General features: G+C 32.5%; 2 protein-coding genes and 1 long non-coding RNA gene across 3 annotated transcripts; 2 read left to right on the plus strand and 1 right to left on the minus strand.

Moving 5' to 3' along the window:
* Window positions 1-440: 440 nt before the first annotated feature.
* LOC106358912 (uncharacterized protein DDB_G0290685-like) lies at window positions 441-1,070 on the minus strand. The gene has a single exon (XM_013798702.2). It carries the CDS (start codon window positions 1,068-1,070, stop codon window positions 441-443), a length of 630 nt encoding a protein of 209 aa, XP_013654156.2.
* A 431-nt stretch (window positions 1,071-1,501) lies between these two features.
* Window positions 1,502-3,407, plus strand: LOC106360973 (RNA-binding protein CP33, chloroplastic-like). Its single transcript, XM_013800661.3, has 5 exons — window positions 1,502-1,969; window positions 2,052-2,150; window positions 2,228-2,518; window positions 2,860-3,013; window positions 3,096-3,407. The coding sequence occupies exons 1-4, from the start codon at window positions 1,517-1,519 to the stop codon at window positions 3,007-3,009; spliced, it is 993 nt and encodes a 330-aa protein (XP_013656115.3). The 5' UTR covers window positions 1,502-1,516; the 3' UTR covers window positions 3,010-3,013; window positions 3,096-3,407.
* Window positions 3,408-5,243: 1,836 nt separating this feature from the next.
* LOC125578369 lies at window positions 5,244-11,770 on the plus strand. Its single transcript, XR_007316459.1, has 2 exons — window positions 5,244-9,528; window positions 9,627-11,770. It is a non-coding gene; the product is annotated as an uncharacterized LOC125578369 (long non-coding RNA).
* The last annotated feature ends 3,985 nt before the right edge of the window (window positions 11,771-15,755 follow it).

The raw sequence follows: 15,755 nt of genomic DNA on the forward strand, positions 1-15,755 counted from the left end.
CCGCCTCTCGCAACCGGCAGTACGCATCAACAACATCCACATACCCTGAACCCTGTGGTTGTTCTCGCTTTTCATGTGGAAAATGTGTCTGAATTGAGGATGCTCCGTGAACCAGTTCCACTCCGCGTTAGACAGCTTCGGTTTCAGATTGCTTAGCGTCTTAATCGCACTAGCTATCATGCACCTCGTCCCTGGCTTTTTTTTTTTTTACTCAGATGGCTTAAAGAACATTATGGTTGGTTTGATTGCCTCGGGTGCCTCATTTCCATCCAAATCCTGCAAGTTATATCCAAGTTATACTAAAGTTATACTCAAGTTATACTAAAGTTATACTAACGCATACCAAAGTAATACCAAAACTGACAGTTTTTCCAATAGTTCTCCTAGTATTACTAACATTAACCCACTCGATTTACTACCTCTCCCTAATCATATGTTACCTAAGGTTCAGGTGGATTCCCATTCTCGTTTGCTTCCTTTATTCCTTCTCCATTTGCTTGTTCTTCTTCCGAACGTGCATTCACTTCGTTCTCTCCATCTGAAGGTTCTTCTTCATAATATTCATGGTCCTCGTTAGAACTCTCCTTCTCTCCATCTGGTTTTTCTTGTACTTCTTCAGAACCCTCATTCACTTCATCTCCAGAAGCGGTTTTCTCATTCACTTCATCTCCAGAAGCGGTTTCCTCATTCTCTTCATCTCCAGAAGCGGTTTCCACATTCTCTTCATCTCCAGAAGCGGTTTCCTCATTCTCTTCATCTCCAGGACCTTTGTTCAGTGTCGTCGGAGCAGCATCTGCAACCACATTAAACGGCTCCGTCATCTCCGCCGTATTCTCAGTCGAGTCCTTTCTCGTCTTCTCCATCGAGACATCCGTCGTCTTCGTCTTCTCCATCGAGACATCCGTCGTCTTTGCCGTCGATTCAACAACCTCGACCGCCCTCGTTTCACTCTCCTCCGTCGTTGTCTTCTCCACATTTTCTCTGGAGCCCGTCTTTGCAAACTTCACTCTCGGAGCCTCTTCCTCCGTTGGATTCTCCTTCCTCTTACCTCGTCGCGTTTCGACCACCATCGCAATCGGAAGATTTCACCGGATTCTATCTCGACTCTCACCGAATCAAGCTCGATTTTGGAAACTAGGGTTCTTCTCGTGAGGAAAGAAAGAAAAAGAGGAGAGAAATGAGTTTTAAAATTTCGACAAATTGGATCTCGAAATACATTGAGAGAGTTTGCTATAACCGACAGCTTTGGTTTGGTTTTGAGGGATTGGTTCGATTGGTTAGTATGGTTACACGGTTAGACGATTCGGTTCAATTGATTTGCCCATTCAAACGGGTCGGGTCGGGGCGGATGGGTTATACCTTGGTACAACTTGTAAATACTTCAACTATTCTTAGGGTTTTATGGCATTTCTGTATTTTTCGAATTAAAGAAAAATTATTATTTTTTCTGTTTATTAAAGTGTCTAATAGAGATTGGATTGTCACATTTGGGGCCACCAGAGCTAATGACTCGATAATGGCTCTCCAAAGGAAATCGTTTGAAAAACAACAGTTAGTACATTCAAACGACGTCGTTAAAGCTCAAACCCAAAATAAAAGTAAAACCCACCTTTCTTCTCCCTCTCTTATCCAAAACTCTCTCGAAGCTCCAATGGCTCTTCTTCGTCTCCCTCCCATTTCCCTCCAATATGTAGGTCACAAATCTGAACAAAAAACCCCAAATCACGGAGTTTCGCTCACAAATCTCTCTCTCACAATATCATGGTCTACTCCTCGTCTCCATCTAGCAAAACCCAGGAATCTTACCTCTTACTTCTCCGCCACGACCCAGGAGCCAATCCTCGAGCCTTCTTCTTCTTCAGAAGAGATTTCCAAAACCAGATTGATTGCTCAAAACGTTCCTTGGACCTCTACACCCGAAGACATAAGGTCGCTGTTCGAGAAATTCGGCAATGTCGTCGACGTTGAGGTCTCTCTTTCTCAGTTCCTTCTTCTCTTCCAAACCTTCAAATCATTATTTATTGAATTGTTATTCCTTTTGGATTGTGTAGATGTCTATGCACAAGAAGGAAAGGAATCGAGGTTTGGTTTTCATTGAAATGGCTTCTCCTGAAGAAGCTGCCTCAGCTCTTCAGGCTCTCGAGTCCTATGTAAGTAGCATTCTCTTAGATTTGGGACATTATCATTGATATAGTTCTCTAATTTGGTCGTGTTGTTTTTTTTATAGGAATATGAGGGTCGTCGTTTGAAGGTGGCCTATGCAAAGGCCAAAAAGAAGAAAACTTATGCTCCTCGTGAGAAGCCTACGCCGGTGCCTACGTTCAATTTGTTTGTTGCGAACTTGGCATTTGAAGCAAGGGCCAAGCATCTTAAGGAGTTCTTTGATGCTGACACTGGCAACGTTGTGTCCACTGAAGTTATATTCCATGAAAATCCTAGGAGGTCCAGTGGTTACGGGTTTGTCTCTTTCAAAACCAAGAAAATGGCCGATGCAGCGCTCCTTGAGTTCCAAGGAAAGGTAATTCCTATCTACTTACTCTACACATTTGAGCTACTCCAATTCATAACGCATCTGTTTGCTTTTAAACCATTATAATTAGCTTATCAGTTTGGCGATTCCAAAGTCCAAGAAAGTGTTGGTTTGAGCTTAGGGACAATCAATGGTCCGAAGCCCCCGATATTTCTAGTCTTTAGACACTTTATGCATCACTGAGACAAATATAAAGGATGTGAGCCGTTATGTGGGCAGACACTTTAAAAGAATATGGCCATAATCCCAACATTGTAGAACTGAAAAGTTAATGGCTTGTTTCTAATCGTGTAATTATTTAGAATGGAATTGAATGTGGGATAATGCAGGATTTCATGGGAAGGCCAATCCGATTAGCTCGTAGCAAACAGTTTGTGAAGTTGCAAGCAAAAGAAGGGTTGCAGCCACCTGATGAAGAGGAACCATCTGAGTCTGAGATAATGACTGAAGAGGACGAAACTCCAGCTCCAGAAAACTGAGAAGGTGAGAAAAGCGTTGTTGATATCATCAACTCTAAGCTCTGAATTGATCAGATCAGGATTATATAAATTAGTCTGTCTTGCAGGATAAGTGGTGGTTGGGTATCGGAATTGAAGAGAAAGCTTTCAACTTTTGATAAACAAGAGGAGCGGATACATTACAAGTACCAACCTTGAGTGAGTGGTGGAGAAGTATGAAGTACAAGAACGATCTAGTTAGAACTGAAAACTACTAGCGACTTTCAAGAAAAAAAAACCCATGTGGCTCTGAGAACTTGCTTTGCTAAGTTAACACAATGTTCTTCTTATTTGTCTTTTGGTTTTGATTGAAAGTTTTGCATTTGTTACTATGTTGAATGTATTTATTTGGTTCCCAAAAAGACCCACTTACATTGTCAGTCTGTTGAGTAAGTGCAAACAAAAATAGGAGGTTTATGAACCGAATAAGCACATTACTACTTCAGGTGCTAAAAATGTAGTTTTTACATAACTTCAAACATAAAAGAACCAATTTGTAGCATCCCCTTTTGAGGTATATGATGAAATATTTAATAGTATTGAATAACTAGGGCTGGACAAAAAAACTTGAATCTGAAGACTCAAACTGAATGATTAATTCAAAAAAACCCCTTTTGAGGTAGATTAGCTAGGGCTGGACAGAAAATCCGAATCTGAAGGACCGAACAAAATTTGATCCAAAAGTAGTACCGAACCCCAAATGAAATTGGTTAAATATTCGAACGGGTTCAAAATTTTAAGTATCTAGAGAACCGGAACTGAACCAGACCCGACCTGAAGTATTTCGGGTACCCGAATATATTCGAAATAGATTTAAATATCTAAATATATTTATTATTTTCACATTTAATATATATAAAAATACTCAAAATATATAACATATTTTGACGTTCTCCAAAATACTTGAAAATATATACAAATATTCAAAAGTAAATGTCTAAACAATATTTAAAACACCATAAATACTTGAAATATCTATTGATTCTCTATCAAAAAATTCAAATCAATCTAATTTATATGTTAAGTTTAGGTATTTTGGCATACGCCATAAATTATTCAAATTTATATGTAACATATTATAATGTTTTGAATTTTGAGAAATTTAAAGTATATAATGGCTTTAAAATTTTTAAAAAAATTTAAATGGGTTATCCGAACCGAACCCGAACCAAACTCTCAAACTAAGATGGGTAACGATCCTGGGGTGCAACGGAGACGGTGCATTCTTAGAGAGGGGATGAATTGTAACATCTCAGTTTATGGTATATAGAATGTTTTAGAAGAATTGGTTTGGTTACCTATGTCACCAAAATGCACTTACATTCTCCATCACACAACCTTTTAGAATTCTAGAGTTAAGCATGTTTAAACTTGAGTAATGAAAGGATCAGTGACCCAACGGAAAGTGATTCGTGATATTGTGTGAGTGATGCCAAAACACGGAGTAAAATCATGTGGTGATTGCAAGGTTAGCAAACAAGACTTTCAAACTTTCGAAAAATTAACACATCGCCGGTCGGACGGGATCGGGCTGAGTAAGCGAACGTGGAAGACCTATTAACCGTTGGTGGACGGAGCGTGACAATATTTTTCTAGATTAATGAACAATTTTAGTTTCGAGGTTGCCCTCATCTTCTTCCTCTGAATACCTTAAAACCCTTAGAAGATATAAGACTAAATATTCTTGTATACGCAGATCCTAATCAAAATCAAGTAAAAAAATAAAAAGGACAAACTTTCATTCAATAGACGGCTGCTATGGGGTAAGACTTGCATAAATGGTGTAAGCTTTTGATGTTCAGCGAGAAGCTCTGTCTTTTTTTTTTAACTCAAATTCAACATTCATTCACCAATACATCGATACAAGGACTTGATCACAAGAGACTTATACCACTAATGCATTGAGCTGATCTAGTAACATCCTGAATCACTTGAATGGATCAAACGCAATTGATATCACTCAAATTACCATAAAGAGTTAATTACTCTCTCAAATAAGAAGTTCATATGTAGTACTTAGGGATCAAATCCACATAGACTTTAGGATTACACAGAAGATTTATAGTCTTCGAAATAAAGCTAGATTAATAGGTTTTAAGCAATAAATGAAGTGGTATGCAAGGTAGTTGCTCGATTGGTTTGATTTTATTTACAATTCTAAATTGATATATATTATAATATATATAAGGTGTGTTTATCACTTTTAAAACATAATGATTTTACCATATATGTTTTTTATTGAATAGATTGTTTCAAACTTTCACATAAATTAGGTTTTTTTTATTATGTTTTTTGGATTGTTATTTCATTATTTAACTCGTATTTTATATAAATATTGGTAAATATTTTTTATTGTTACCTCGAAAATATTGTAATATTTCACAAATTTAAAAAGTTTTAAAATTAAATTTTTACCTACATATATTATCGAGTAGATTTACATTTGAGTATACTTGTCTCCATCAAATAGATTGTTTCAAATTTCACATGTGTTTGTTTGTTCGTATATGTTTTTTTGTTTGTTGGATTAGTATTTCATTATTAAAAAAAATAGAAATGGAATTTGGAAAATATTAAAACATTATTATCTCCAAATATAATAAAACATTTCACAAAATAAGAAACTTAACAAAAACTAAACCTTAAGCTTCATGTATAAATTTTATAAAGAATTTAATTTAACATTTCATTATATTTTTTAAAATAAATTATATAATTTTAAAAGTTAAGATTGTAAAGAGTTAAATAGTATACATATGGGTCAAGTTATTTTTTTTTTTAAAGTTTAATGGTCAAGTATTCTTTAAATTCAATTATCATAAGATCACAAAACTTAGTACATAGATGCATACGATTACTAAAAAACAAATAAGCACATATCATCTCACAGTCTCATCAGCGAAGATCAACTCAAGAGTATCTCCTCCATAGTTGGTTCTCTGTCTCCACGAATGAACCAAGTTCACTTCAATGCGCCACCCTTGCTTGAATGGCTTGATGTTTTTAAGCAAAGAAACATTTTTATTAGTAGGCATGGCTTTAGGGGTTCGAGTTTTTGATGATGGTTGATATTATGAATCTTGCGATCAATATTTATAGATGGGTAGTTATTTTTAGGGTATTTTACGAAGTATATTCTGTGGGATTTGTAATTAATTATATACAAAATATAGAATATTAAGAATCAGTTGTTATAGTTACCTATATTGTAGATATTGATATATTCATTGTAAATCTGGTATCAAGTATATTAAATCGATGATATTGTTTAGGTTGTTATGGAAAATAAAAAGATTTTACGTGATTATGTTTCGAAAATATAGGAAACAAATTGAGAAGGTCACGACAACAATAAATATGTGAGCTTGATCTCCAAGTTTTAAAATAAATGCTTAGAATATCATATATGTTAGTACACTCACGAAAACTATATATTATTTAAAAGTAGATATTGCTTTGATTAGTTATAACAGAATATGAATTTATCTTTATTTAATTTGAATTGTTAACGGAATAGATGTAGACATCTATTGTTGCAACTAAATGTAGATATTCTAAATTTTTTATAGACGTTAACAATGGACCAACTTCATCTTCTCCAAATGCATCAATTTCTTCAGTAAATTATTAACATAGTTTCAGAGCTTACAATCCAATAATCTTTAGTAAATGGTAAGACAACTAAATGAACGTAATTGTATCACGCGACAATTATTTTAATATTGTCTTCTGCTTTCATTGACTTCAAAAGCATAAATGGACGTTAACAATAGACCAACTTCAACTTCTCCACACTAAGAGTGAGTTACCTTCTCAGACACATTTTTCTCTTTTTTATCATGATAAGGCACTTTTCACTGGAGAGATACATTGTCCTCTTCCACCCCATGTGGTTTTACAGCAGTATCCCTTTACGTTTGGTTAAGGGAAGTAAAAAACTCATTTCTTTTTGTTTGTTTGATTCTATTTAGTTAGTGGGGACCAGAACTTTTCACTTATAAAAAAAGAGTGTATATTTTATCTAAAAAGAAATAGAAAGCACGATTGATATCTAAAAAGAAATGAAAACACGTACAAAAAATAAAAGAGAGCGAATATGTATCAAAAGTAACTTTTTAAATTCCCCAATATGTTATATGTGTCAACATTTTATATTATACTATATAAATAAATATATAATCACATAAAATAAATCATTAATTTTTTTCTTTATATTTTGATATCCATATGTATATATGTATTTTAATATTTTTTAAAATCAAATTTCAATTTCATACGGAGTATTTTGATATTTGTGGACACAAAATTTGTGGATACATTTCTCATGGACACATTTGAAATAGTTGTGGACATATGTTTTGTCGATAGTTTTTTGGTATTTTGTAGATACATTTTTGATGGACAAATTTAAAACATCCACTGATATGACAGAGACATTTAGTGTACAATATTTTATAGACAAAATTTTGTGGACAAAAATCTTAAAGTCTTACAAATTTTATGTACAATTTTGTGGACAAGATTGTTTGTAGACAAATCATACAAATATTCAAAGCTTCTTTTTCCAAATCAGTAGCAGACTCTTACATCTTTTATAGTCACAAAGTATTTCCCATTCAAATGTGTCTTGGATTATGTTCTCTTTGTCCCTCCAAACATTCTGTTAAGTTTTTTGAACTATATTGTGCTACTCTTTCCAAATGTTCTTCAAAGTTACAAACTTTCAAGAAATTTAGAGAGACGTTATCAAGTATAAGCAAAAAAATGACAAGGAAAATGATTAAAAACTCACTCTTTGTCACTATTATTACAGATCTATAGATCTACAACTCTTGAAAGGAGAAAAGAGTTAAGGTAGACGAAATAAAAATCTCCGAAGACGAGCTCATTTGAAGTTGGTTGACTAACAAACTTCTTTTTCTTCTTCGACTTTGATTTGGCCATGGTTCGCGATTTACAGAGAAAAAAGAAAAATAACAATAAAGTGAAAAATTAAAATCAAACAATATTTTTGCGCCTTTTATGTTTTCATGATACGAAACAGAGATGAAAAGGGTCTCGATGAAAAGTAGATGAAAATGAAAAAAAAAATGTAGAAAGACAGAAGAGGTGAAGAGAAATAACAAAATCAGACATGCGACAAGGATAAAAGCTTAATCGTAATCTTCAACAATTAATGAAGAAGAAAGAGAGAGTTTGGTGAAATTAAAGTTAGAGAATTGGGGAAGTAAATGAAAAAGTAGATCTGAGATTGTAAATTAATTTACGGACTTTTGGAAATTCAAAAATAAAATAATTTTGGAAAGTGTAGACGAGGGCATCTAAGACAATACACATAGAGAAAGTGTGTCTCCAGCAACAAGTGTCTTATGTGTAATTAGAAAGACATAATGTGTCTTAGAGAGTAAAAATTTCCCATACTAATCAATGTGTTGAGTAAATTATTAACATATGTTCAGAGCTTACAATCAAATAATCTTTAGTAAATATTGTCTGCAAACACAACGCTACAAAAACACAATGATTAAACAAATAATCTGGGAAGACGTCTGTGAATGTCAAATTTTACATGAAAACCACAAACTCTACTGAGTTATAGAGAGTTATATCTAAGCGCAAAAAAAAAAAAAACAAAACCAGAAACTCTCGTGAGTTATAGATTTATATGTCTTGAAAATATTTTTTTAATAATGTCTTTTATTTAATATCAAGATTACTAATGATTGAAAATGTAATGTAACCAACTCTAGTAGATAAGTCCATTTTTTTAAAAATCATACATGAATGAGAAGTTATGACTTTTTTTTAATAGAAAAGATATAAGATGTAGATAATCAAATATGGCATATTAAGTAAGGGGGAATTTTACTTCTACACTTTCTTTGGTACCACATTTCAAGTATACCACTAGTATGAAGACATTTTTATAAATACATATTTTATTAATGACCAAAAGACCATACTAGCCCTAACCTTATTTCTCCCTCGCGATCCTTTTTTCTTCCTCTCTCTCTCGCAATCTTTTTTCTTCCTCTCTGCCTCCGATTCACCGGAGATCCACCATCTCTCTCTCGTGATTTTTTTTTCTTCCTCTCTGCCTCCGATTCACCAGAGATCCATCATCACTCTCTCATTCCACCGGTTCTCTGCGGTTCACACTGTCGACTCGTACTTCTGTACAAGATTCCCAACTGGTATGCATCTAATTTCTCCTTTTTTTTGTTTGTGTCGATTAATTTTGCGAAATTTCAATTTTGTGGTTACTCTAGTCGAAAAATCAAACAAGGTTGCTTTAGACTTCTAATCTGTACAGGTCGATCTAAGATAAACAGTTTTGATTGTGAAAACATTGAGTTTTTGACAACTTAAGACCCTTTATAACCCTTTGTAAATCTAAGTTATTTTGTAATGTAATTGATATGTTCAGTTCCCGAGAAGCTGTGTTCAAGCTTATATGAGAGCCACAACCCTGCCAGCACACATTTGCTTCGATGTACAATGGTAATCACCATTTTCATCATTGACTCTTGTTTTCTCTTAAATCTTATTGAACAAGCATTGAGATTTTTTTTTGTTTCTTCTTTTGTCTTAAATTGCAGAATCTGTTCCCTTTAGCGAACTAATCTCCTCTGATTCCTTGATTGCGAAACCTCTGTTTCTCAGTTGTTGATTTTGTTCCATTTACTTTTTTACTTGCTCTCTCTCTCACATACAAAGACCATAGCTTTTCCACAAGTGTCATGGCAGAAAATTTTCAGGCTTTCTATATCAGATTTTGAGTGTTTGGTTACTTTAACAGCCTGCTTCTGCTGATGGATCTGGAAACTGAAAATCGAATAGCTTCGGTTCTGTTGAGAGAAGCAGCAGAGTTGAGGAGACAAGCTGAAAAAGATGGTGTCCGAGCTTATCTTGAGAAGCCTAATGTAAGGCATCGACCTAACTCGAGGTTTCTCACAGCAACTGTCCTTGGTGTTCAACAATGTAATGCTTTTCTTTCCACCCTTTACTTATTTTCGTTTTACAAAAGTTAAGATTGAAAAGGATAAGCCTTTGCATTGCTATAGTGTGTGATATTCTTTTGTTTGTTGAAACAATAGTTGTATGTTTTTGGAAGAGGATTATTTTAATTGTTGGTGAATGGTCGATTCACAATAAGAATGTTGGCAGAATCTGAAAGTTTTGTTTTGGGTTTTGTGTTTCTTAACAGTTCAATGTTGTGACTTACGTGTCTGTCTAGTACTCAATGTAGCTCAATATGTTAATTATTTACTCTAATCTCTTGCATGTTTCTTGACCATAATACAACAAACAGAGCGGTAGAAACCAATGAGATGTGGAAGGCTCAAAAGCAAGAAAACGAAAGGCTCAAAAGAAAATCAAGAGAGGAAAGCAGCAGCAGCAGTAGCCAAATGAAGCGGAGTAGTAGTTTCTCGAAAAGGAGTTTGGATAAGAAATGTAGCTCCATTAATGAGGAGAGAAAGATCACTCATCAATCATCATTGGACAAAAGATTGTACTTGGATGATGATGATGAAGGTTTAGGAGATGATGAGAATTGAGTCTTTTCTCCAATCACAGTATATATGTCTATTTGCTATAGCTTCTGTTACCTTTAGCTTTCTTCATCTTCTGAGTCTCTTTGTAAATGACAGGAACAAACATGGGAGAGGCTCTGTTGGTCCTAGGATGGATGAAACTGTCCCTTATCTTCTCACCGAGAAGGTTGATCAATTGCAAAGTTCTGATACAAGGGAAAGGAAGGTAGTCTTGCTGCAGCTTGGGCTCTAACTAATCTATATTATCTTGCATGTTAGAAACCTCTTATAAGGGTTTATAAAACTATTTATAAGAACTTATAAATCATTTTTAAGGTTTTAAAAATATATATTTATAAGAGTTTATGAATCTGTATATAAGGGTTTGTAAAAATATTATAAGAGTTTAATAATCTTCATAGCACAATTTATAAGAGTTAATGAATCTTTTTCAAGAGTTTATAAATCTTTACAAACATTTAGAAGTAAAATATTCATAAAGCTATTATAAGTGTCTATAATTCTAATATAAATGTTTGTAAATTATTTATAATAAATAAAAGATTATTTATAATGGTTTATAAAACAATTAATAAGACTTTATAAAATCAGTCTATAAGGTTTTTTAAATATATTATTAAAGTATAATTCATTTATAAGAGTTTATAAAATCAGTTTATAAGGATTATAAATAATTAATAAATGTTTATGAATGATTTATGAAGATTTAGAAATCATTTATAAACCTTTATCAATAGTTTATATATATTCCTCATGTGGTGGAAAACAGCAAGATGATGCAGTAGAGGTTCGTGGGGATATTGAGTTTGCTGTATAGTTCTTAGCTAAGAATAAGAGCGAGTGTCTCCAAGAAAAATGGGGAGTGTTGGAGAAGTCTCTGGAGGCGGCTTTAGATGTGGATCAGACGATCTTCGTGGTTGTGGCGGAAGACGTGGAGAGGAGCAAAACGACGGTGTTATGGGGGGGGGGCAAGAAACTTCTCCAGCAAGAAGATTTGCTTGCTTTACGTCCATCGTCCTGCTCGGCATGCCTCCTGCAGTGAGAATCTTATGCTTCTCTTTCTCTCTGACTTAACTGTTTTGTGGTGAATTATAAAATATTTATGGATGTTGAATTGTTCTTGAGTGTAGATTTGCTCATGAATCATGATTGAATCGTACCGAGTCTATATATATATATCCTTTAGTTGATTGTGGATGATGTTAATGATGTACCTCTGTTTGCTAAGAAAATCTGAGAAATAATATAATTGTTTTATAAAGAAGAGGCAGAGAAACCATATCAAATTATATCATTATAATAAAATCCTTATAAGACTTTATAAAGATAATAAATAATTTATAAATGTTTATAAATCATTTATGAAAATTCAGAAATCATTTATAAGCCTTTATCAATAGTTTTATATATTCCTATAAATGATTTATAAACCTTTATAAAATCACTTATAAGAATATACCAAATATTTATAAGGTTTTATAAAATCATTTATAAATATTTAGAAAGGTAATTTCATTTATAAAGTCTTAAATCATTTATATGAATATATAGAAACTTTTTATATGAATATATAGAAACTTTTTATATGAATATATAGAAACTTTTTATAAGGGTCTATAAATCATTTATAAGAATTTGTAGAATATCAAAAGGTAATTATTTTATGAAGTCTTATAACATTTTATAGAGGTTTATAAATCTGTATATAAGGTTTTATAAAAATATTATAAGAGTTTAATAATCTTCATCGCACAATTTGTAAGAGAAAATAAATCTTTTTCAAGAGTTTATAAATCTTTTATAAGATTTTATAAATCTTTACATTTAGAAGTAAAATATTCATAAAGCTATTATAAGTTTAAAAAGTTTAAAAAGTAAAATCGGTGATATAAATACACGGAGATGCTCGTTACTAATTTCTTAAAAAAGAAACTAGAGTAAATGTAAAGTGCAAATGATTTACAGCTTACAATCACTTATAAGAACACGTGTTACACATATATATTACAGAAAGACATGTGTCTTGTTTCTCTTATATGTGTCAAGAACATATAAAAACACGTGTCTTCTCTCTCTTTCTGCAACTCCAATCTTCTTGAAAATTGTATTTCCCTCTGAAAACATAAAAACATAAGGTAATTATAAATCATTTATAAGAATTTGTAGAATATCAAAAGGTAATTATTTTATGAAGTCTTATAACATTTTATAGAGGCTTATAAATCTGTATATAAGGGTTTATAAAAATATTATAAGAGTTTAATAACCTTCATCGCACAATTTGTAAGAGAAAATAAATCTTTTTCAAGAGTTTATAAATATTTTATAAGATTTTATAAATCTTTACATTTAGAAGTAAAATATTCATAAAGCTATTATAAGTTTAAAAAGTTTTAAAAGTAAAATCGGTGATATAAATACATGAAGATGCTCGTTACTAATTTTCTTAAAAAAGAAACTAGAGTAAATGTAAAGTACAAATGATTTACAGCTTACAATCACTTATAATAACACGTGTTACACATATATATTACAGAAAGACATGTGTCTTGTTTCTCTTATATGTGTCAAGAACATATATATTACATATAAAAACATGTGTCTTCTCTCTCTTTCTGCAACTCCAATCTTTTTGAAAATTGTTTTTCCCTCTGAAAACATAAAAACATAAGGCTAAATATATATATATATATATATATTATTTTACGGTTTCTTTTATAAGGCCTTATAAATATAAAAATTGTAATAAATACCTCAAGCGGGTTACGTTTATAAAAATACTTATAAAATTTAAAAGAGCTTATAAAACCTTGTATCAACCATCTATAAAGTTTTTAAAACATATATAAATATTTATAAAACTATTAAAAAGGGTTTATAAAACTATTTACAAGAACTTATAAGCTATTTATAAGAGTTTTTACATTTATTTATAAGTGTTCATAAATTAATTTACAAGGTTTATAAATCTATTTATAAGAGTTTATAAATAACCAAATTAACCAACTTTCCACCATTTCTTTGCTTATTAAAGAACATCATTCTTTTACAGTTTCTTTTATAAGACCTTATAAAAAGGTATAATTGAGCATTGAGATGATTGAGCATTGAGAGACACTTGGGGTTTCTGAATTTATAATGGTTTATAAAAATTTATAAAGGGTTTACAAAACCACAATGTTAGATGAACGCCTCAGTTCTGCAGATGCACATAATGTAGCCAGACCAGATATATAGCCTTCTAGGACCTTTTTCACAGCAATAGCAAAAGCCTGATTAACAAGAGTATAGTGGCTCTTGTTATTGGCTCTTCATTTTTACCTACTTTACAGCTCCCCCTTGTCCCTCAACTTCTAACTTAAAGTTCATGAAATGGATCTACGAAGTTATGGAGAAGAAAGACCAAAGAACCAAAACAGCCTATGTTTCAAAGAATCTGTCCCAAGGCGTCAGTGCTTGATAACCGATGCCACAAGCTCAAACTTTGGTGGGTTGTCCTATCAGCTGGCTCAGAGCATAATCCATAAGAGAGCTTCTGTATGCTAATAAGAGAAGAACACCTTGCAGAGCATTCAACGCCAACCTAACCAAGCTTAATTCCTATTAAAAAGCAACAAAATTGTCAGAGAATGTGGCCAAAAGTAGAAGTAGTCTCAATATACTTCTTTCATTTCATCTAAGCACTAAAGATATTCCATTGTTCTGTAATTAATTACTAAGAATAGAAATCTGAGAACATCACATTGTAATCTTCCCTAAGATAATGATTTCGTCGTAACTCAATACAGTACATCGAGTACTAAACTCAAATCAATAAAATTGATACTTCTTTTTCCCCAAATCATTCCCTATTAGGTTTCCGATTCTAGCCACTCAAGCGAAATGCAAAGCTCATGTTTCCACGCATACAAACATGAAAAGTGTAAATGGTGAACTTACAGAGACAAAGGAAGAAGACAGAGGAGAAGCACGAGTTGGAAGAGGAAATTGGCAGCTCTGAGAATGTAAAGACTCTCAATTACTTGGTGGAAGGTAAAGCTCCTCCTGTTTGAGCTTCTCCAGAAGCGAATCAACGCTCGTCGCCACCGTCATTATTTTTCAATGGAGGAGAAAGTGAGAGATCGTCTTGTTCGCCTAAGCTTGTAGAGTTTTTCAGCTTCGTCGGAGAATTCGTTAGCACCGTCAAATCCACTAGAGAACTCGCCAGCACCGTCCGGAGAACTCGTCAGGATCGTCGGATTTGATCACCGTCGAATTCGAAATCAATCTGGGAACTCTCAGATTTGGAATTGAGGGAGAAAGAGAGTAATTTAGGTTTAATTATTCAGGGGTATAATGGTACTTTGTCTATTAAAATTTTAATGGTAAAATTGAAAAGTGTAAAGTTGAAAAGTGGTATTAGGAAAGTGGTATTAGTGGTAATTCTCCGTTAAGTAATTAATAGTCTTACTATGATTTATAAATAATAGATAACAAAACAAAATCCTAAATTAAATATTAGATATTCATATATAGAAAACCTTTAATAATAAATTTAACGGTACAGCAACAAACAAACGTCGGACCGTAAGTAACTAACGTATCTAAATGGCGATAATAGTTTTTTGCACAAAACAAATAGATTGTGCATGAAGTTTTGAATTTTATTTTTTTAAAAGAGGTATGATTTTGCACCGTCATATACGCTGGATATAAATTGAACATATTATCATATATACTTTTTTTTTTTTTTTGGTAACAAATTGGTACTCGCAGTTTATGATTCCATTTTTCTCAATTCAAAATAATAAAATTCGTTACTACATTTTAATTCTTTCTCAAAATCTATACCTTTTTTTTTGTAACTGGTCAAAATCTATATCTTGTGTTGTGTTTATTATTTTTACCAAGAAAAGCTACAAACTTGCTTTGACTAGTATCTTCAATATCTTTTGCCGGAGGTCTCACATTTTTCTGTAGACAAATATTAATACTATCTAATTATTTTTGACCCAGTGACGTAGTTTTATAGGTTCCAATTTTACTTCCATGTCAAACAAGTATTCATTGCCTTACTAAAAATTTCTAAACCAGAATTGGAACCTTATGCACCGGAGGTGAATTCATTACTTTATGTACCAGATCTAACTCTACTATTTAGTTTGGTAATTTATTTATAATCCCTTATATATT

The sequence above is a fragment of the Brassica napus genome, chromosome A9 (genome assembly GCF_020379485.1).
Source record: "Brassica napus cultivar Da-Ae chromosome A9, Da-Ae, whole genome shotgun sequence".
Lineage (NCBI taxonomy): Eukaryota > Viridiplantae > Streptophyta > Magnoliopsida > Brassicales > Brassicaceae > Brassica > Brassica napus.